Source organism: Microtus oregoni, unplaced genomic scaffold (genome assembly GCF_018167655.1).
Source record: "Microtus oregoni isolate MIOR12 unplaced genomic scaffold, Mior012 000015F_ref0000493, whole genome shotgun sequence".
In the NCBI taxonomy this organism is placed as follows: Eukaryota; Metazoa; Chordata; class Mammalia; order Rodentia; family Cricetidae; genus Microtus; species Microtus oregoni.
Window position 1 is genome coordinate 47,383,349 of NW_024543074.1, and position 21,418 is coordinate 47,404,766.

A 21,418-nucleotide genomic window follows, 5' to 3' on the forward strand; every position below is an offset into this window, starting at 1 on the left:
GGGAATCTCATTGCCATCCTTCCTGCCAAAGGCCTGAACTTAGCAAGACAGCAGAGGATCTGGGCCAGAATGGAAGAGCTGGAGTGACCCAGGCTGGGGAAGTAGGGCTGGTCACAGTCGATCACTGAGGGACGTCAGGGCAGGTACTCAAGGAAGGGACCTGGAGACAGGAACTTAAGCGGAGGCCAAGGAGGAACACTGCTTAATGACTTAACTCTTCGTGACTTGTTAAGCTTGACTTCTTATACTGTCTGGGACATCCTGTACAGGGGTGGCAGGCTGGACCCTCCCGTAGCGATCATGTATCCAAAGAAATGCCCTATACACTTGCCTGTAGGCCAATCTTATAAAGACCTTTCCTTGGCTGAGGTTCCCTCTTTCCAGATCATCCTGGATTGTGTCAAGGTGACAAAAAACCAATCAATACAAGACTGTTAGGGGTGCACACAGCATGGCAGGATCTCCCCACATCTTCCCGGTAGAGTTGACAGCCCTCAGGAGAAGTGTGACGTAGGTTTCAACACAGCTGTCACACAGTAACCTGGATGAGAGGGCTTTGTTTCAGCCCTTCCTCCCACCCTGGACACCCAAATCCATGGCTGCACAAGTCCCTTACCAAACCAAGTCATCTGCAATGGCCATTCTAATATTCTTCCCAGTCAATTTTAAAAAGTGTTTTCAAGGGCTGGGGTTTTATCTCAATTGGTAGAGGGCTTGCTTAGCATGCTCAAAATCCTGGACTCAGTCCCTAGCACCACATAAAAACAGGGGTTAGCACACGCCTGCAACCTGAAAATGTGGGAGATGTAGGCTGACAGATCAGAAGTGCAAGGTCACCCCTGGCTACATAGTGAATTTAAGGCTAGCCTGGGCTACGCGAGAACCTGCCCACCACAAAACAAAGCTTTTTTGAAGTGGTCCAGTTGTTTTTAAGTTTGTAAGTATTCTCTTCTCACTTATGATCAGAATCGGGGCGCTACACTGGAACAAACTGTGGGAAAGGCTTTAGTTTATAGTTATAGAAAATTCGCCAACATTTTCGTCATGGCTTAAACACTTGCACCATTTTAAAGTGTTCTCCAATTACACAGAGACACAGCCTTCTGACGACAAGGACAAATGACATCATAACTCCACTCTCGCTCTGTCCCTGTCACCGCTATGACTCTAAACATGCAGCTTTACAGAGCATGAGCTCAGTACTAAACATCCCCTCAGTCAGCTCTCAGCCCATCGCTCGCTTCAGCCTAATAACTTCTCCGGAACGCCGTGTGTGAGCCGAAATAAATCCTTTCCTAAATGGTATTTTGTCAGGGTAAGAAGAGTAACTGCCACCCTCCAGGACTGCAGGGGGCAAGAGCTCGGCATTCAAGAGCAGAGAGACCTGTTAGAGCTGAAGGTAGGAGGTCTGATGAGGAGAGATGGATGGAGGGCCCTCGAGCCAAGAATCCCTGAGAACTCTGATGGCAGCAACATGGATAGATACAGCAAATCATTTGAGTGTGTTTCTGGTAATATGGAACCGGGATCCCCTCAAAGACAGAATTCTGGTTTCTCTGCAGTGGTAGGGCCTACTGGTCTGTTGGCCTTACTACACTGAATAACCACTGAATAACTTGTGATTTAAAGCAAAGACTCACGGGCCATTGGTGGAGAGTACAGGGAGCCTGTCGGGGGTGGAAGTTCACAGTTTCTTGCTTGTTATAGGATCATAGGGTGCCCAGGGAAGGGCAAGGTGGTTATGGGAGAGCACATACAGTTTTGTGACAGGTTTTTGTTTCTCTGTGTAGCTTTGGAGACCAGGCTGGCCTCTAACTCACAGCGATCTGCCTGCCTCTGCCTCCTGAGAGCTGGGATTAAAGGTGTGCGCCACCACCTGGCTGAGAGCGAGCAATCTTAAAGAAGGGCCAAACCTTATCTTCAGGGCCCCATTCATCCCAGAGAGAGGAGGGGTATCAGACAGGAGGACTCACCTTCTCGTGGCCCAGAGAGAGGAGGGGTATTGGACAGACAGGAGGACTCACCTTCTCATGGCTCAGAAGGATGATCCTCACCAGCACAACATTGATGTGGGCCCCCAGGGACTCATCATGGTAGATTTCATTGACCTGAAAGACAGCCAGGGAGATATCAGCAGGAACCAAGGGCCAAAGACCGGCTCTGGTTGTACGCCAGGTATCTTGTCCCTAAGCCCCCAGGAAAGAACCCAGGGGCCCTGCCTGTCTCTTCCTCTCTGCATATTTACCTCTGACATTCCATCAACTCTAAACTGCCTCTTAATCTGTCCCCCTGTGGCCCTCCCCGGCCTTAGCAGCTCCTATCACCTGCCTGGATTTCTGCAGTGGCCTTCCGAGACATCCCACTTCTGGGCCCATAGTCCTCAACTCGGAGCTGAACCTGGACCAGAGAATTCACTCCCTGGAGCATGGCGTTCCCTCCAGAAGGAATGACAACTGTCGGGGTGTAAGCCATTCCTGGTTGGTGTTGCTCGGTGAAATGTCACCTGTGCACACTGCTACAATCCACACTTCACATCCTACAAACTCTGTGTCCAAGGATTCAACCAACCCAAGATCAAAAGTATTTGGGGAAAAATGTACAGAAAATATATAGACTTTTTTCCCACTTGTCATTTCCCCCTGAACAATACAATAAGTAGTTACAAGGCAATTGTGCCTTATAGGGTGCTATAAGTGATGTGGAGATCACTCGATGTATATGGGAGTGTGTGTGGAGGTTAAACACAAACGCCACACATATTACTCCGGGGACTTGAACACCTAAAAGGTGTTCTAAAACTGAGCCTTTCGGATGCCGAAAGATGCTGCACTTGGAAAGGTGGACCACTTTGGACCTAGGACTTGTTCTACCTTTATCCTGCTAACAGGGAGCAGTTATCACTAAGTCTCTCACTCTGCCTGCCTTGTTCTACATCATGCCTGTCATGCCTGTCATGCCTGTCATGCCTGTCATTGTCTTCTTTCACAGTTTTGAGGGCTGTTTTGTTTTTGTTCATTCTTCTTTTTACACTTAAAACATTATTCTGGGGGCTGGGCAGATAGCTTAGTGGGATGACCTGAGTTCAAACCCCAAATGCCCATGTGAAAAATGGCCTTGCCTGTACTTGTTAACCCCAGTGCTGGAAGGGGGGCGGTGTTTGCAGACAGGAGGATCCCTATGACTCACAGCTGCCAGCCTACTCCAGGTTCAGAGAGAAATCCCTATCCCAAGGGAACAGCGTGAAGAGTAGGAGGGGAACTCCCAGTGTCTTCCTCTGGCTTCCGTGGCACCCAGGCATGTGTACCTCCACACATGTGTGCAATGTGTGCATGCACGTGTGTACACGCACACACGCACACACACACACATGTAGAATAAATAAAAAAACATTATCCTTATCAGGTATCTTTAGGCATCTCCAGATGCCCACAACATAAAAGGGAGGAAGACAACACGCATGGTCTATAGCATGGCTATCAACATCTAGAAACACATGCTAGGTTAACCTCAGGCTCAGGGCTGTTACAGGCTTCCATACCATGAGGTCACACGCAGGACTTTCTGGAACAGCGCTCATTGCCCCCTCCTTCACTGGCTGAGCAAATGATGTTCCTTCACCCCATCCTGGAAGGGCCCCTCAGGGTCAGACCTGCTCCTATGGAGAACTGGTACCCCATCGTAAGTTCCACTGTGATGTGCACTAGAGCATCTGTTTAACTACGTAAAGATGTGTTGCATTTTTTTATGCTGCATTTGTTTAACTAGGTAAAGATGTGTTGCTGTTTCAAAAAAAAAAAAAAAACGAAAACCAAAAGGATACGGCTCCTTTAAGAGGTTCTGCCATACAGCGAGCACTTGAGTAGCCAGCACATTAAGTAGAAACAACGAGCTAAATAAAAACACCTGCCACAGTACCAGTACCAACTACCTAGAACTGGCGCAGTTAAATGCAGCTCCCAGTTGAATGCGGCTCTCGGCCAGGCCCAGGGGTGTAAGCCTGGCTTTCACAGACCTGAGGGCGGGGGCAGCCAGCCAGGGAGCAGCCAGGGGCTAGCTAGCCAGGTAGGGGTCAGCCAGTCAGCCAGCCATAGAGGAAGGACAGAAGTAGGACATACAGAAGGAAAGAAAGGTAAAAAGCCTCGAGGCAAAACACAGATGAAGAGAAGCAGGTTAAATTAAGTTATAAGAGCTAGTGGGACAAGCATACGAAAGCACTGAGCATTCATAACTAATAAGCTTCCGGGTCATGATCTGGGAACTGGTGGTCCGAGAAAGCCTGCTACATACACCACTGCCTCAGTTTTGCCTCAGACTGTGTTTTCACTCCTTGTATGCCCCTCCCCCAGCCCTAGAGCAGAGCATCTAGTGGCCAGCAAACACTTGTTGAAAGATGAAAACCGGTGGTCACATGCTGTCTGTAGGCAGGCTGGGCCCAGAGGCTGCCCATGAGGCCCTCCATGGGCAAGCAGACATGGCTAAACTGCACTAGCTTGCACCCCAATTTTCAGGTGTTCTTACTGGAGCAACTGTAATTGCTCTCGCTAAACAGCAGGAAGATGCCTCGGGAATCTGAGCAGAATAAGGAAAATCAAATCATCATGGTGATGGATGGGATGGAGGCAGACACAGGGCTTGTGAGACACATGGCCCAGTGGCTGCTGCTGTCACCACAGCTGTGGATAAAGATGGCACCAATCAGAGCACAGAGCTAACAAGCTCACTGGTCCCCAACCAATGCCACCTTTGATCTCAACACACAGCCTCTGCCAGGAACTTCTGCACAGACAGGCAACCTGACTGTAAGTAGGCTTCTGTTCTCTTGTCCTCCTCTCCTTTGGGGAAGGAGTGACACGGACAGAAGTGAGGGAGCGTGGGTGACAGCATCGTGGCTCTGTGCTGTGCACTTGTCTCGAGTCCCCTGAATGTACCGTTTGTCTGGGCAGTCTACTAAATACCTGAGTACCCACCTCAGCCCCTGCAGCTCAGAAAGCAGAGCCCAAGGGCCGTGCCGCCCTGCCCACTGCCCACTGTCTCCTTCGCAACCTCAGAGGAGAAGTGTGTCTCACAGAGCTCCTGCGAGGATCTGATTTCCACACGCACGATGGAATGGTGTTTATGAAAACCCAAACTGTATTTTTCATAGTTGGCAAATGGTAATGCCCCACTATTCTGCATGAGGTCTGGAGAGGGGGTGGATCCCCCTAAACCACAGGCACTGCTGCCTCAGCTTTGAGGCCCAGGCTAGATTTTCTTTCTCAGGCTGTGCTGAGGCAATGGCTCTAAAGGCCAGATCTACTTAAGGAAGAAAGGGGTTTTCTTTATTTTAATTGCTTTATCTACGATGAGCAAGGCCAGGCCATTCTGGTCAGACTTCTGCTGAGAATAATGCTTGGGATGTGTGGCTGGAAGCCCTGGCAGGTCCTGCTGCAGCGGGGGGTGGGGGGGGTGGGGGGTGGAGGTGGGAAGCAACCTTGCAGCCTTTAGGGTCTCCTCTGAAGGTAGGGGCGGGGACAGGGCAAATACATAGCAGCCCTCCTGGACAAAAAATGAAAACCAGAGCGCATTCGGATACCTGACGGCTTGTGCTTATGAGAGGGACAGGGACAGAAAGGCCAGCTCCCAGCCATGGACAGCAGATACCAGGGGTCACCTGAGCCCCATGTCACAAGAGCAGGATGGTTGTTAGTTTATCTGGGCACTGCCCAGTTGACTGTCAGTTAGCTGGGGCACTGCCATGTTTCAGAGGGAGCCCAGGGATGCAGGCCAAGGAGGGAAAGACAAGACTGTAGTGTAGTAATAAGGGGCGGCGGGGCTTCGTCCACAGCACCCCGGCCGCCTGCTCAGCTAGCTTATGCCCCAAAATAATTACACAGATACTGTATTCTTTTAAGCACTGCTTGGCCCTTTAGCTCTAGCACTTACAGGCTAATTCTCACATCCCGATCAACCCATTTCTAATAATCTGTGAGAACCGGTCTTACCGGAAAGATTCTAGCCTAGTCCATCCTGGGTCGGAGCTTCATGCCGGGAGCGGGACATGGCGTCTCTCTCAGGCGTCTGCTCCCTAGAGGAGAGCTGTCAAGTCTCTGCCCTCACTTCCTCTTCCTCCCAGAGTCCTGTTCTGCCTACTCCACCCACCTAAGGGATGGCCTATCAAAATGGGCCAAGGCAGTTCCTTTATTAGCCAATGACCTTCCTCCATCACTGTAGCATGGCTGTTGCAGGTTCACCCTACCCAGGCACAAGTCCTCCATCTCAAGGACAGAAATCATGGGACAGATGTGTGCTGTACCATACATAATGTGGGAGTAAGGAGTGTACTATAGAAACCAATTATGCATCACCCTGCACCTAGGGGTTTCTCATTTACATGCCAGTTCCCGAATAAACACTCAGAGGCTTATATTAATTATAAAAGTTTGGCCAGTGGCTCAGGCTTATTACTAACTAGCTCCTACTTTTAAATGAACCTATTTCTACTATTTTATATTTTATCACATGACTCATGGCTTGTTACCTCACATCTTGCTTAAACTCTAGCAACTGATGGCATTTTCCTTGACTCTGCCTTCTTTCTCCCTGTATCTTTGTTTGGATTTCCAGCATAGCTATATTCTGCCCTGCCATAGGCCAAAGCAGCTTCTTTATTAATGAATGGTAATAAACACATTCAGAGCACACAGAGGGGCATCAACATCATCCCCCCACCCCCATTCATAGGATGAGATTTTAATTCCTGATAGATGTTTGAGGGGGACCTTCAGAAGTAATCAGTTAGGTGAGGTCAAGAGTTAGTGTCCTTGAGATAGTATTAGTGACTTTGTGGAAAAGGCAGCAGAGAGCTACCTTTTTTTCCTCCTCCTCTTCCTCTTCCTATCCCTCCCTCTCCTCCTTCATCTTCCCCTTCACTCCTTCAGGTGAGAACACACCTCAGTGGTGACTGGATTGGCTGGGTATCTTCATTTTGGAGCTGTCAGTCTCCAGAGCTGCCTGAAACAAACTCACTCACACTCACCCTGGTGCTTTGCTACACTTGCCCCAGCGAAAGAGTCAGGGCTTGTGGTGGTTCACGTTGTAAACGGCCCTCAGAGCCTCCTGTACTGGTGTAGCGTCAACACGAGCGACTGTGTCTGTCACGCACGCCCCATCATGATCTTCTGCCTCTCTCCAGGCCCCCAGTGGAAAGGCTAAGTGACCATGCTCTGACACTTCTGAACCCATGAGCCCAAAGAAACTTTTCCTCTTTCTAAGTTGAAACCCTCAGGTGTTTAGTCACAGCCAAGAAAATCTGACTGACGAAGGGCTTAACCTTGACCTGGCTGACCGTTCTTCCAAAGCTCTTACACAGGAATCTATGAGCCTACTTCTCAAGAGACAGATGGCATGGGTTCTTCTGTCCTAGGACGGGGTACTTGGGAAAGAGGAAAGCCATGCCTACCCCATGTTTAGATCTTAGTATGTCAGTGTTGACCCCACCGTGCATGTAACTTTGTGGCTGAGTAACAGGACTTCTTGGGTTCTCAGTGGGACATCTCAACATGAGTTGACCCCACTGTGGGCTGAGTCACTCAGCAACTCTGGCCTGGCTTCTCCTCCACTACTGATCCAAGGCAGGTACCCAGGAGACCCAACAGAGAGTGGCTGGTCTCCCTGTGTGTCAGGAGAACACGCATGAAACAACCTTCCTGAGAGGAGGCAGAGAGTGACATTCCAAAGCCTCTAAGCTCGCTCAGAAGCTGGCAAGCCTTCTCCACAGTCGTGACTGCGATGAGTGTCTGGGAGGAAATACATGCGTGTCTGTCACTTTCATTGACACTGACCAAAATACCCAACAGAGACAACTTGGTTCATAGTTCTAGAAGGTTCATTCAGTCAACCAGGGTGGAAAAGGCTTTGTGGAACAGCTCACAGCACATAGACAGGAAGCAGAGAGAACAAACTGGACACCAGGTAGAATGTTCAAAATCCTGTCCTCAGTGATCTACACCCTCCCCAAATAATGCCACAGCCTGTGAGGGACACTTTATATTCTGTCTGAGAGGCTGTGTTTATGTGGAATCTGCCCAGAGGGCAACTCAGGGGGTCCCATAAGGATATGGTGGGCCAGAAGAGCTGTGACTGGTTCAGCAAATCAGCGTCGTGCTCCTGGCAGAGCCGCAGCCATGTGCAAACGTCCTGTGTCAGAGTGGTAAGGGTGAGGTAAGTTCTTGCCCAGAAGGGACAGGGAAGGGTTTCTGAAGAGGACTCTGGAGAGGGGCACGGAGGCCACAGCAACAGGTGAGGACTCCAAATCTATTCAAAGAGAAGTCAGGGGCCTGGATGGGAGAATGACATTATGTTTTTAACCAGGATTTCTCTGGATGCTTTATGGAAAGTAGATGGAAGGAGTAGAGATGTGGGAATATAGGGCTTAGAGTCAAAGAGTGGAGGGAAGGGATGGATATGAGAAGCCACGTGGTCTGGAATTGATGGTAAGACCACCTCCCGGCTCTGGGTCACCTTGTCTGTCAATGTCCCTTTTGCTGGAACACACACACACACACACACACACACACACACACACACACCTGCCTGTCAATGTCCCTTTTGCTAGAACACACACACACACACACACCCTGCCTGGGGAAAGGCGTATGCCTGAAATTCCCACAGCCCCTCTCCAGCCCTGAATCTTTAGATACCTTAAGAGAATTTAAAGAATAAAAATGGTGGGCAGGGCACTCAGAGGATGGTGGTTACACGTTTAAACTCCTCCCACCTCAAGGTCCTCCCATCAGCAGGAGGGACTCTGACTCTGAGGCTCTAGGTGGTATCAAGGGCAGGAAGACAGAGCCTTACTTACAGTTGCCTCTTCTAAGCTCCTCCTTGCACAGGGAGCCTAGCGCTACCTCAGGGCCTTTGTGCTAACCTCACCTTCCCTAGCATAGTGAAAAGTACTCTTCAGTGATTCCAGCCCATAGTAGGTGTTAAGTAGAGTTGAGGATGGATGGATGGATGGATGGATGGATGGATGGAAGATGTGGATCAGCTGACTGCCTAACCTCCCCTCACTACAGCTGGCCCTCCTCTGCCCTCCTTCTTTAGAGACTGTGTGCTAGGAGAGGCAGCACACTTTTGCCCGACTTCAGCTGTGGTGGTGGTGGGGGCTGGGACAGTGTCCTTGAGCCCTGTCTTTAAGAAATTGATCTTGGAGCCTTTAAGCCCTGTGGGGAAAGAGCCAAAGCTCCAGCCCTCTCTGTGAGCTGGAGGCCAGGCGCTGGCGTTCTGGGGGAAATGCTTTGTGATGTGCTTTTTGTTTATGCAAAGAGGCAGCCAAGTTTCTGCTCTGGAGTAGACGGGGAAGGACCTGGTTCTGCATGGCAATGTCAAAGTTTGCCAGACTGGTGGCAAAGCTTTCCTGGAAGGACAGTGAGCCCTGGAGGATGGCCTGAGTGAGGCTGGGCAAAGGAGAACTCCCTTGAGGAAGAGGTCTGGGGTACAGAATGGGGTTCCTTATGAGGGGGGGCTGATGACCCTGCTGCTTGGTAGGCATGTTCTGAGCAGACCTGTTGCTGGGATCCCCATGCCTCTGCGGAGCTGAGTTTCGGGCTGTGAACAATGTCTAATGGCACCTGGATAACCTAGGTAGAGATCAAAGTAATCTCAGGGAGTCCCCAGAGGGTGGCAGGAGGGCGCACCCCTGGGTGGCTTCTGTGCAAACCCCTGACGTAAATAAAGAAGAGGCCAGGTTTAGGCTGCCAGGATAGAGGCTTGGGATAGAGGGAATTTGGGGGAGACAAGACAATGCACCCACTAGAATTTGGAGGCCTCACGACTGAATAGTCAGAAGTTGGAGATGGAGGTGATACACCCACTGGAAGCTGGGGGAGCAGTCTGCTGGCCCCACAGGAGGAATATTTGTATTTGTATTTTTTCTCTATGTAACAGCCCTGGCTGTCCTGGAACTAGCCTTTGTAGACCAGTCTGGCCTTGAACTCACAGAGACCAGCCTGCCTCTGCCTCCCGAGGACTGGGATTAAAGGCAAGCATCACCATCGCCCAGCTTGTATTTGTATCTCCTGGAGCATAAATGGACTTGTCAAATGGGCAGGGCGGGGCTAGAGGTGTGTAAACCCCTCCTTTAACTCCAAGTACCTGAACATGATGACCAAGATAAACCCTCAGACTCCTCCATGGTCTCTTCCCACCTCCTCTCCTGTGGAAGTCCGTACCCTCCAGGGACAGGGGATAACTAACTCATTGGGCAAGGGATCTAGGATGGGGCCCAAGCTACCTCACCCTTAGGAAGTTTGTCAACGCCCAGAACCTAGTGTGCACTCCATGAATACTGCTCAGCTGAAGGGATCACTAGGGTGGAGCCCCGAACAAAACACAGTTCCCATAGAAACTCTTCCACGTGGTTGTGATGCTGTCCAACCCTTCCCCTGGATTTCCGGGGTGAGCAGGTGGGTCTGAAGTCCTCGCTTCCAACTGCATCTGACCTCAGGAGAAATCTCCTACAACCCTGCTGTGTAGCTCACTTACTCTGTTTGGGCCTCAGTTTCCCCAAATGGTTTGTTATAAAGACTAATAGCAAAAAAAAAATATTAAAGCCATAAAAATTCTAGAAAAATCCCCAGTGTGTAGTAATGTATTAGTGAAGCTATCCAATACAAGAGGGTCAGGTAATGGGAACTGTTGCTTTGTGTCCCAGATTTTGGTCCCTCTTGGCTTCAGCCTTTGGACCCTGCCTCCCATTTTCCTGCTAACACTAGAAAAGTAAAGACCTACTTTGCCACGCCTTAAGTCCTGGTGAGAAGAATGAATATCTCTGGGGGGAGACACAACACTTCAATCTCATACTAGTGTCTCTTGCTCTGAGAGTTAATCCAAATGGACCTGTCAATCACCTGGCTAAGAGACCATCCCTAAGGCAGGCTGATTCAAGCTAAAGAAACGAGAGGAATTTCTTTCCCTTTAGTCAGATAAAGTACCCCATCCCCGGTAGTCACTTCCTGAGACATGGCTATTGAGCCTTGCTCACTCCGCCCTCCTCACAGCTCTAATTCAGAAAAGTATGACATTTTCCCCCTTCCTCTTTCTTTGTCCAAAGCCTAAGCGTTTTCTCTCCGGCACTTGGCGATTTCTTTCTCTATAACACTAAGCCCCATCTCTGCCTCCACCATATGACTGTCTGTTGTCACGTACCTGCTACCTGACCTCCCTTGCTAAACATGCCACCCTAATGCCAGGGGCATGGTTTTCCCTCTTCTTTTCCATGTCCTCCCTCCCAGTGGCTGCCAAGAGTCACAGCCTGCTTGCCTGTTGTTTTCCAGAGCTCATAAAACTAGCCTTAAAAGCCTGGCAGTGGTGGCACACACATTTAATTCTAGCACTCTAGAGGCAGAGGCAGGAGGATCTCTGTGAGTTCAAGACTAGTCTAGTCTATGGAGTCCAGGCCAGCCAGGACTACACAGAGAAACCCTGTCTCAGAAAACAAAACCAACAGACAAACAAACAAAACTATCCTGAGCGCCCACAGAATCTGTTTTTAAATTCTTTCATTAATGAGACTAAGAACACAAAGGAGCCATGGTTTCCCTGGTAACACCAGGAGGCGTCTCCGCAAACACCAGCACTTGCTTACGATTCTCTGAGTGTGACCAGGCGCTGGAGCAGGGGCCTGATATCCTATGGTCACAGCCATCCACACATCCTTGTGAGCCTGATCTTCCAGGGACTGACCTGGCAAATACCAGAAGTAATGCTGCCAGACAGGGAAGGATGGCGGCTGCTGAGGCCACAGGACACAGAAGGACACGGCAGAGGGCCTGGGGCCTTCAGAGGCCTCTCAGCTACTCTCAGCTCAATGGGGAGAAAGGCAGAGATGACAGGGATTTTGATTCTTGCTGGCAATGACCTCAGGACGTCAAGTCTCTGGAGTGTTATGTTAGGGGTGGCTGGCTGGCCTCCCTGAGCACATAGACTGGAGTTCAGCATGGTGTCCTGTTTCAGGATGCAGTCTCATTCCCTAAGTGCCAAGACCGTATACTACCCCTGGTCAGACTACTAGCATCCCCCTTCCCACACTCTTGCGTGTCTCGGAGCCTGTGTGGTACAATTTGTCCCCAGTGACTTGACCTCCGCTACTGGGCTCCATTAGGGCACTACTGTGTAATCAGAAAACAATGTATTTTTCATTTCCCAGATTCTCCCGCTGCCTGATCAGATTGTGACCCAAGGAAAGAGATGGGAGAAATGACACCATGAGCCCAGGAAGCCAGTGGCCTCAAGGAAGTTCCAGGAGTAGAAAACACGCTTGGAGATGAAGGAGATAGGAAGATGTTGGAGGAGAGGTGGGAAGTGAGACCAGGGCTGGGGGTGCACTCCTCTGCTCTGCCCCCACTCCAACCTTAGCATTAGAGACAGACCGATGTGGAGGCCTCTGGGCTCTGCTTCCCACAGTGATGGAGCCACATCATAAGAGAAGAGTCTAGTCGATGCTTATGGAGAAGGTGAGACACAGGGCCTGACCCATGTCTTGAGTAAACCAGCGAGATCTAAAGTAGGCACCCTGGCTGTCCCAGCCCTAGAAAGATGGTATGTGCCACCAGAAGCTTTTACTTGGGGTATCCGAGAAGGGGTGGGGATGGCCTGGCATTGACCTTGGAGAGGCTGCAGAATGGAAGGCACGTGGGGTCCCCTTTCCCACCCAGTACTCCCACGGAGCACCACAAAACAGAGAGGACTTCGATGAGCCTGTCCACTGTTATGCAGGCATGGCATAAAGCTGGATCACACACGGACCCAGAAGAGACAAGCACCTGCAACTAAGGGTCTTAAATCAGCACTTTGCATGGTGTCCCGGGACTCCAGCAGACGGACCCTGAGACATTCAGAGAACACAGCAACGCTAAGCTTTCTACACTCAAGTTCATGGCAAGAGCATGCTGCTGCAGACATGTTCCTTGCAATTGCTTTCTAATACCCTTAATGTAGTCAGATTTGAACACAGAAGGAAGCAGTTGTCCTCTGCACAGCACACGGCTCCTGGCACCAGGAAGATCAGGAATTCAAGGCCATCCTCAGCTACACAGCAAGCTCAAAGCCAGACGAGGCTACATAAGACCTTGTCCTGAAAATTTAAAAGGAAGAATTTAAAAAAGGTATTTAGGGAACACCTACTATGCACCAACCCTTTGTCAGGGTTGAGTGTGCGCAGTCAGGTAGACGATGTTCTCGGAACCTGCTATGAAACTTGGGGTACCTGAGATGACAATCCCTAGTTCTAAGACACATCACCCATGGAAGAAGGGCCTCAGGGATGTCTGAGTATAATTTGGTACAGGGGCAGGGGACACACCATGGAGAGACTTGGGCAAAGTGACAGTCCACATCTGCCTAGACTGGAGCCCAGTGAGGGAAACTGTCACCTCTTTTGTCTGCCTCAGCTGTCACCCCTTTGCTGGAGCCTGCACAGGACAAGCTCAACATCTCAACAGCCACTTCAAGCTGTCACCAGGGAGAGATGATGCTTGGCCCTCCGTGTCCGCCGACAGGGACTCTGACTCCTGCTTTGACAACTGTCAGCTCCCCCTGGGAGACAAGGACAGGCAGCAACTAGGCTCCCTCATCAGCTGTCAGGAGGCATCAGAGTGGGGAGGCAGATGGGGAGTGGCTGCCGGGATGCAGGAAGAACGACAGGGACCAGACAGAGAAGAGGAAAAAGTGGGGACAGTTCGTGGTGCCCCACCCCAGTGTTCCCACCCAGCACTGTCACCACTGGCCTCTGTATCAGCCCAACTCTGTGGAATGGGAGCTCCATGAAGGCACCAGGTCAACACTGGCCCACATTGACCCTCCTCTAACTTAGAACCTCATCAGGATCCTATCTCCTCAGTGCTCAGGTCATGAAAGAGGGTGTGTGTGTGTGTGTGCGTGTGTGTGTGTGTGTGTGTGTGTGTGTGTGTGTGTGTGTCGGTGACAATATCAGAACAGAAATAAACAACAGACAAAGCTTCCCCTGGCAATCCCCAGGAGAGATGTGCACAGACAAGATGGCTTGCAGTGGAAAGGAAATGCGGATGGTATGATTGTGATAAAGGATAGACAAAGGCAGACAGTGTGATAACGGACAGCCAGCACGGTTGGGAGACATAGAGCCAAGGCTAGAACAGGCCTGGCACTTCTTCTGAGACTTCTAAGGAATCTCCCCACCCCCTTCAGATCCGAACAGTCAGGGAGGAGCACGAATGGTCCATGTCACCTTCCCACAGGCACGTGACTCCACTGCTGTGCTTGGTCCCACTGCCCAGCTTCTCTGGGCCTCCTTGCAGAGGGACTTCGCACGGGGTTGCCCAGTGCTAAACCTCTATCAATGTGCACTCTTTCCTCCTCTTTTAAATAACAACGTGGGGAGCCCCAAATTTCCCAATGGAGATATTTCTAGACACCAAATCAACTCCATCCCCTGCCTCTCCCCAAAGCCTTATGCCTCTCAGCCGGGTCCAAACTGTGCAAGAGGAGAGAGAGGCCCCTGAGCCCTGGCCTGTGCTTCGCTACCACCCAGACTGCCCTGCATTAGAAGCTGAAGATGTCTTTGAGAAGTTTTCCTTGATCCAGGTTCCCCCAGTACCGCTGGTGCAATTCTAGTCTTCATTCTGCCCCCAAATTTCACGCCTACTCTGAGCTTCCAGGTACAGGGGTAGAATTTGCCATCTCTGTACCCCAGTGTCTGTAATGAGGCACGACGTTAGGAAGTGCAGGACACAATGGTTCATGGCCCCATGGGCCTCTACTTGCCTCACATCTGTCTAAGTGTTAGACACCTAGAGCAATAAATGCCACAGTAACCCTTGGAGCGGAACTATCCCCACATGTGTGGCACAGAGGGACTCCAGCGACAGTGGCCTGCTTCAATTCACCCGACAGTACGAGTACTGATTGCAATTTGTAGCCCACGTTGACAAATGACAAGGTCTCCCCGAGAGATTCCAGCCTTCATCTCAGAAAACCAGACCTGGCAAGGGCTGGGCAGGCCATTCCTGCACAGTCTCAAGTGAGCAGAACTGAGGAAGCCATTGTCAGGGGATGTGGTTTCTCCCATTGTCTTCTAGGCCCCATCCTCTTCTGCCCACTGCTGCCTGGCACCCAGCTGCACCTGGTCATATGATTCTCTTATGTGTTCTGTATGCAGCGCCCCCATGCCATCCTGAAAAATGAGACTCCTTTAACAAACACACAGTGTCTTGATCTCAGGCCTAGCGGGACAAGCATGAGGAACAGAAGGGCCAGAAACTGTCCCAAACCTTCTCTCGGGGTCCAGGCAACACAACCAGATGAGGAAGGGAGCTTTGGGCCTCCATCCTTCCTCCTCTTTGCTCCAGCCAGTTCCTACACCAGCCCCAGGTTTCAGTGTCTCTTTATTGCAGGAAGCAGAGTCAGACATGTGAACGGGTGGGGGTGGGGTGTGTGCGTGTGGGGGGCTGATGCCTTCTGCAGGCTGCTTTGCAGTTCACAAGACTTCCTCCCCCTGAACCTAGCACAAAACATTCCTGCACTGCCACTGTGCCGGCCCCAGCATTCTTGAAAGTTGGTGAGCAGCTGATTGTTTACAAACCCTGGCAAGACTTTGGCAAGTCAAGGCCAATTTCTGGATTAAATTAGAAAAGAAAAGAGGAAACATATCCAAGTCTTGGCACCAAGAAAGATTGTTCATTGAACACAGTTGTTTTAGAACACACTGTGCTGAGGCCCTTCATCCTTCTGGGAGGAATCAAAGGGTACAGCCTCAGCTGTAAAAGTGCAGGGAGCCCCATGGGACCCCATGCTCTCTACAAGCCTAAGGAATGGGTTTGCCTGCAGTGGAAGAGCGGTTCACACAGCTCAGAGGGACTGCTCTTGCCCAGAAATCTACTAAGATATTTTCAAATGGAGATCAAAGTCAGTTCAGCTATTCCTTCAAAAAAAAAAAAACCCTCGCAGTGACCTCAGATGACCTTGGAAGCAGTTAGACCAGCTGGAGGGATAGGTGGTGTTGAGAAGTCTGGGGTATAAGCAGCAAACAGGTAAAACTCAGCTTAAGTGTGAGGTCACCACGGTGGCCTTCAGGGAAGGGCTGCTCCAGCTGAGGGGTTGGGGGTCAGAGGGCAGATGGAAGCAAGGGAGAATTTAACCAGTGGTCAAGGCGATTGCTACACAGCCTGATGACTTGAGTTGGGTTCCTGGTACACCTCCATCTGTGTGCTGTCTCTCTCTCTCTCTCTCTCTCTCTCTCTCTCTCTCTCTCTTTCTCTCTCTCTCTCTCTCTCTCTCTCTCTCTCACACACACACACACACACACAGTATAAATAAATGAAATAAAAATAAATACAATAAGTCAGGCGGTGGTGGCAAATGCCTTTAATCCCAGCACTCTGAAGGCGGGGCAGGTGGATCTCTGGGAGTTCAAGGCCAGCCTGATCTACAGAGTAAATTCCAGGACAGCCAAAGCTACACAGAGAAACCCTGTCTTGAAAAAACAAACAAACCAATAAAACAAAGAGACTACCTATAGCTTGCAACAGAAAGTATTAATATGTCACCGTTGTAGCTATAAGCAACCACGACGAAGAATGAGGCAGGGTCATGGGTCATTCCTCAGTGGAGCAGGCACAGAGGACGAGGCCATAACAGAATATTCTGGTAGGGAGGACATTAACATGTACATCACCTGTTGGAAGATTACACCTTTAGGAGACCAGTCTAAGGACATGCTTAAGGATGAGGGACAGATTCGGCGATGTGGATGCAAAATAGTAGGTGGTGTCGCTGACCTCTAAAGAGGAAGCAAGTTTTATCCCACGGGTGTGTCATATAAATAATAAGTTACATAAAAAGCACACGCTCCCCATGGCAACTCCACACTCATTAAAATGAAGTCGTGGAGAGGAGCTCCTGGGAGAAAAGATGGAGAGATCTATATGAGCTCATTCTAATCTTATGGCATAAATAATATATTATCTGTGTTAAATATAGGATGTTTTAATGAACTGAAAAAAATTACTTTTCTGAATTTAGGGAGGGAATCGGGGAAAATGGATCTGGCTGGTAGGGAATGAGTTGGTAGGTGGTATCCGTGGGTAAGAGGGTCCTGTGAAGTGCTCGGCAGATACCCCCAACCCTCACCCACCAGGGGGTCTGAGATGAAGCAGGGAGTGGAGAGAGACCCACAAATTCTCACTTTCTGTTGTGAGCTGAATGTGATGTCGCCCCAGGCACATGTGCTTGAGGAAGTTACAGAGCCCATTGGGAGGTGGAGCCTTTTGGGGGGATACAGCTGCTGATCTGAGTCATGTCCACTCCTATATGTGACCTCTCACCCATACACTAGTTAGTAACCCTGATAAAAAACTCACTGGTTCCCCAACTCGGCCTTTGGTGTAGTTCCCCTTGGGGATGAATCAACATGTACATGTGTCGCATAACCCCGAGAAAGGTCTTTCATACAACACCCAGCTCAGGGGGCAGCTTGCTGTCCAGGCTGCCCTTCAGCCACGGAGTCATCTCTACCAACCTGCTATTACTGTCGATGGTCACCTGATCCAGAGTGCGGCTGGACCTCACCCAATGCCACATCTAGACAGGCACTCCCTCAACCAAACTACATCCAGGACCAGCTGTAGACTTAACAAGGGGATCATAACAAGCTACCGGCCAGGCTTTGGGGGTTGTGGCTTGAGGTCCACACACCCAGAGCTGCCCAAGCTTCCTTAGTGGTCAGCTTCAAGTTCATAGGAGCACACAGCAGGCTTTCCCACCATGCAGTGCTCAGGGCAGTTGCCACTGGCCACACAGGCAACTTAAACATCAGATTAATTACAAGTCATGGCCCCATTAGCAAGGCTGCCATCAAGATGACAAGTGCCGTGGGCTGTGGAGAACTGGGAACCCTCATGCATTGTTGGTAGGAACATACGATGATCCAGCGGCTGTGGAAAGCAGCGTGGTGGTTTCTTAAAAGTTAAACATAGAATTACCACATGATTCAGCCTTTCTACTCCTGGGTCTGCAGCCAAAGGAATGCAAAACAGAGAGGGGAACAGGAATCTATAACCCAAGCTCCCAGCAGCCTTATTCCCAAGAGCCGGGAGGCGGAGGCTGCCCAGGTGCCCATCAATGGATGAGCAAAACCTGTCTAGGTATACTATGGCTCTGATGAGCCTCAGGAAGGGAGGGAAGGTTGGGCATGGAGATGCGTACTTGGGATCCCAGCACTCAGCAGGATGGAGGCAGGAGAATTACAAGTTCAAGGTTAGCCTGAGATTCCCAGCAAGACCTGTATCAAAAACAAGGCAAAATAACACACACCATAGACAGACAGATGCACACACACGGTATTCCAACACGTTACAATGTAACTATCACAGTCAATTAAATAAGCTGGTTCCCAAAGGACAAATATCATACAGTCTCACCGATACTGAGGTCTGGAGCAGTCAGATTTAGAGATTAAAATCAGAAGAATCATAGTCAGGCTCCAGGGGATCAGGTGAGAAATGAGTGTTTAACGGTGGGAGGTTCAGCTTTAAAAGTTGAAAAGAGTCCCGTGTGTGGATAGTGTGACCTTTGTACTTCCATGAGAATGTCCTTAATGTCACAAGCTGTGCACTTTAAATGGTGACGATGACCTGTGCCTGGCTCTAGGACTGTCACATGCTTGGCAAGCTCTCCACCACACATCTCTGTATTCCTAGCTCTCTTTTCCTTTTTGTGAACAAGAGCTCATTAAGCTGCCAGATCTGGTCTTGAACTTGAAATCTTCCTGCCTCAGCTTCCCAGGTAGCTGGGACTATAGACTTGTGCCAGCAGGTGCATCATTCTGTGCCCACCCCCTCCTTTATTTGGAGTGTGCGTGAGCAAATGCACATTTGTGTGCACATGGAGGTCAGCTGTCGAGCATCTTCCTAAATCACTCATTTATTTTTGAGGGTGTGCAACTCTGTGGGCATGTGCGGTTATGTGCACACACTTGCGGGGGGGGGGGGGGGCAGGCCCTTGTGTGAGCAGAAAGGCCAGAGAAGGAAGTCAGGTACCCTGCTCTATGACTTCTGCTTTCTGTCTTACTTTTTGAGATCATCTCTCCCTGACCCTGGAGCTCACTGGTCCAGCTAAACTGGGACTGTGGGTGTGTACCACTGCACCCAACTTTTTACATCTGTGCTGGGAAATGAAACTCAGGTCCTAGTGTTTATGTGGCAGGCACTATACCCACTGAGTCATCTTCCCAGCCCCTGGCCTAGCTTATATTTTATCACAACAAAATGCTTTTAATTAAACCTTAAATTCTATTGGGTTAAAAAAAAAAACTGGTCAGTTCTTTCCTCTCCCTGGACAGATTTCAAGAGCTCAAGATTCAGCCTGGCCAGTGTCTGCAATATTTCAAAGGCCAGAAGGACAGCTACAGAAAGTTCTGTCACGCAGCAGCGTTCTGGAAGGTTGTCCCTTTGTATGTGTGTCTTCATTGTTCCTCCTCTCCAAGGCCACCAGAGTATCCACCAGTCCCTTTCCCAGCTCTAAAGACAGGGCACCAGCTGTTAGTGCAGTCTCTGCTCCTAGCGTGGGCAGAACCTTATCTTCCCCGTCCACAAGGAACTCTTGAAGCAGAAGAGTGGATGAGGGGTGAGCCACCTCGCACCCCAGAGCCTCACCGAGCCCCAGGAGTGCCTCACCCTTGTCTTCTGACAGACTCACCACCCCACCCACAAGGACAAGCACTTGGCCAATAAACACTTGCTGTGTGCACAAGTGTACATCTGTGTGACAAGGCAAACAGATGTGACCCAGACAGCCTTTCTCAACACCTCGGGTTGATCGCCTGAAGTTCTCTTCTTGTTGTTGTGATGATGAGACAGGATTCATTTAAAACATTCTTATGGTTCTGGGGTTTTTCTAGAAACAAAACCATCTTGTTGTCCTTATTCAAAATAGAGCTACAGTGGGGTCACAGGGGTGTGCAGGAATGAATGAATGAATGAATGAATGAATGAACGCCTGTGGTCAAAACTTGGGGAAAGTTTTCGATGACCTCCAGAGAGCCCTGTGACACAGGAGCCCTCCACCAGGGAAAAGGAGGATTTTCATGCACCTGACCCAGGAAGAAGTCCTGCTGAGAGCCCCACATTCAGGCAGGGCCACCCACAGACTCCTTAGGAATGATGCTCTCTGTGCTGTTGCGACTGCTGCGTGAGCAAAGCTACATTTTATCTGGAGATTGAAACTACCGTTACCTTACGTAGAGACAGACAAAGCTCATTCACTTCCATTATGCCATTTAAACTACCCTACGGGGTGCAAGGGAACTGACCCATTTTAATGATGGGAACACCAAGGCTCAGAGGACTGGAACCTCATTCCCACGGACACACCTAGTCTTTTTAATGACAAGACCCACCTTTCCCTATGAGCTGGGCAGCAGTGGAACTACGGGAAGAACACGTATTCTGGAGGCTGGTGAGGTCTGCATATCTACCGGGCTTACAGGCTTAGTGTGAGTGTTTCCTAAGCTATTGCACCGAAAGTGGCTAGCCTGGGCCTGGCACACAGCCACACATTGGCAGATCATTAATTGCAACCATTACGGTTTTATTTATTGTTGTTGCTACTATTATTATTGCAGCCATATCTTAGGGGTTTGTTCATTTCCATGATTATGGTTGTGTTGTTATTAAATTAAAGGTACTTTTCAAAAATTAATATGAGATTAACATTTCCTAAAATAAAATGTACAAATGCAAAGACTTTTGCAAGGAAAGGTAGAAGTTCAGGGAGCCAAGGATGTAACCAGGACAACTTAAAGGAGTGAGCCCACTCGGATGGCAATCTCTTTCCGGGGCTCAGCTCACCCACATACTCTCACCAGGGTCCTCCAGAGGCAAACCTAGGTGCTGCCACCTTAGCTCCCAGGAGCAGAGCCCATTTCTGCATGTCTGTCCACCCACCTCCAGGGTGGTCCTGGGAGGACCTTGCTCACTGTAGTGCTCTGTTAAGCCTACCATCCTCCCACAAAGCAGCCCCTTCTCATGTTCCACTTGAGAGGCACAGCCATGGTCACAGTCTAGTCCTTCCTCCAACTGCTAGTCTTCTAGCAAGGCTTTGGAGAGCCCACCATCCAGAACAGAGAAGATCTCAGACTGTGAGCTCGGCTCTGCCCCTTAAGGCCCAACCCTAGAGTCCAGTCCAGCCCTCCAGGGCCCTTCTGTCTTAGTTTCTTTTTCCCACTGTGATAATAGACTCTGGCAAAAGTCACTGAAGTAATAAAGTGTTTATTCAAGAGCACAGTCAGTCACAGTGGGGGAAATCAAGGCAGAAGCTTGGGGAAGCTGGTCACACCACCAACAATGAGGAAGCAGAGAGGGATGGACGCATGGCAGAGCTCAGCTGGTCACATGACATCCACAGT

The 21,418-nt window shown here is 50.0% G+C and overlaps 1 protein-coding gene across 1 annotated transcript in view; it reads right to left on the reverse strand.

Moving 5' to 3' along the window:
- Adamts2 (ADAM metallopeptidase with thrombospondin type 1 motif 2) overlaps positions 1-21,418 on the reverse strand; it is a 197,421-nt gene that overhangs the window by 40,617 nt on the left and 135,386 nt on the right. The window contains exon 5 of the mRNA XM_041664732.1: positions 2,025-2,108. Coding sequence (XP_041520666.1) covers positions 2,025-2,108 — 84 coding nt within the window. The remainder of the gene's footprint in view (positions 1-2,024; positions 2,109-21,418) is intronic.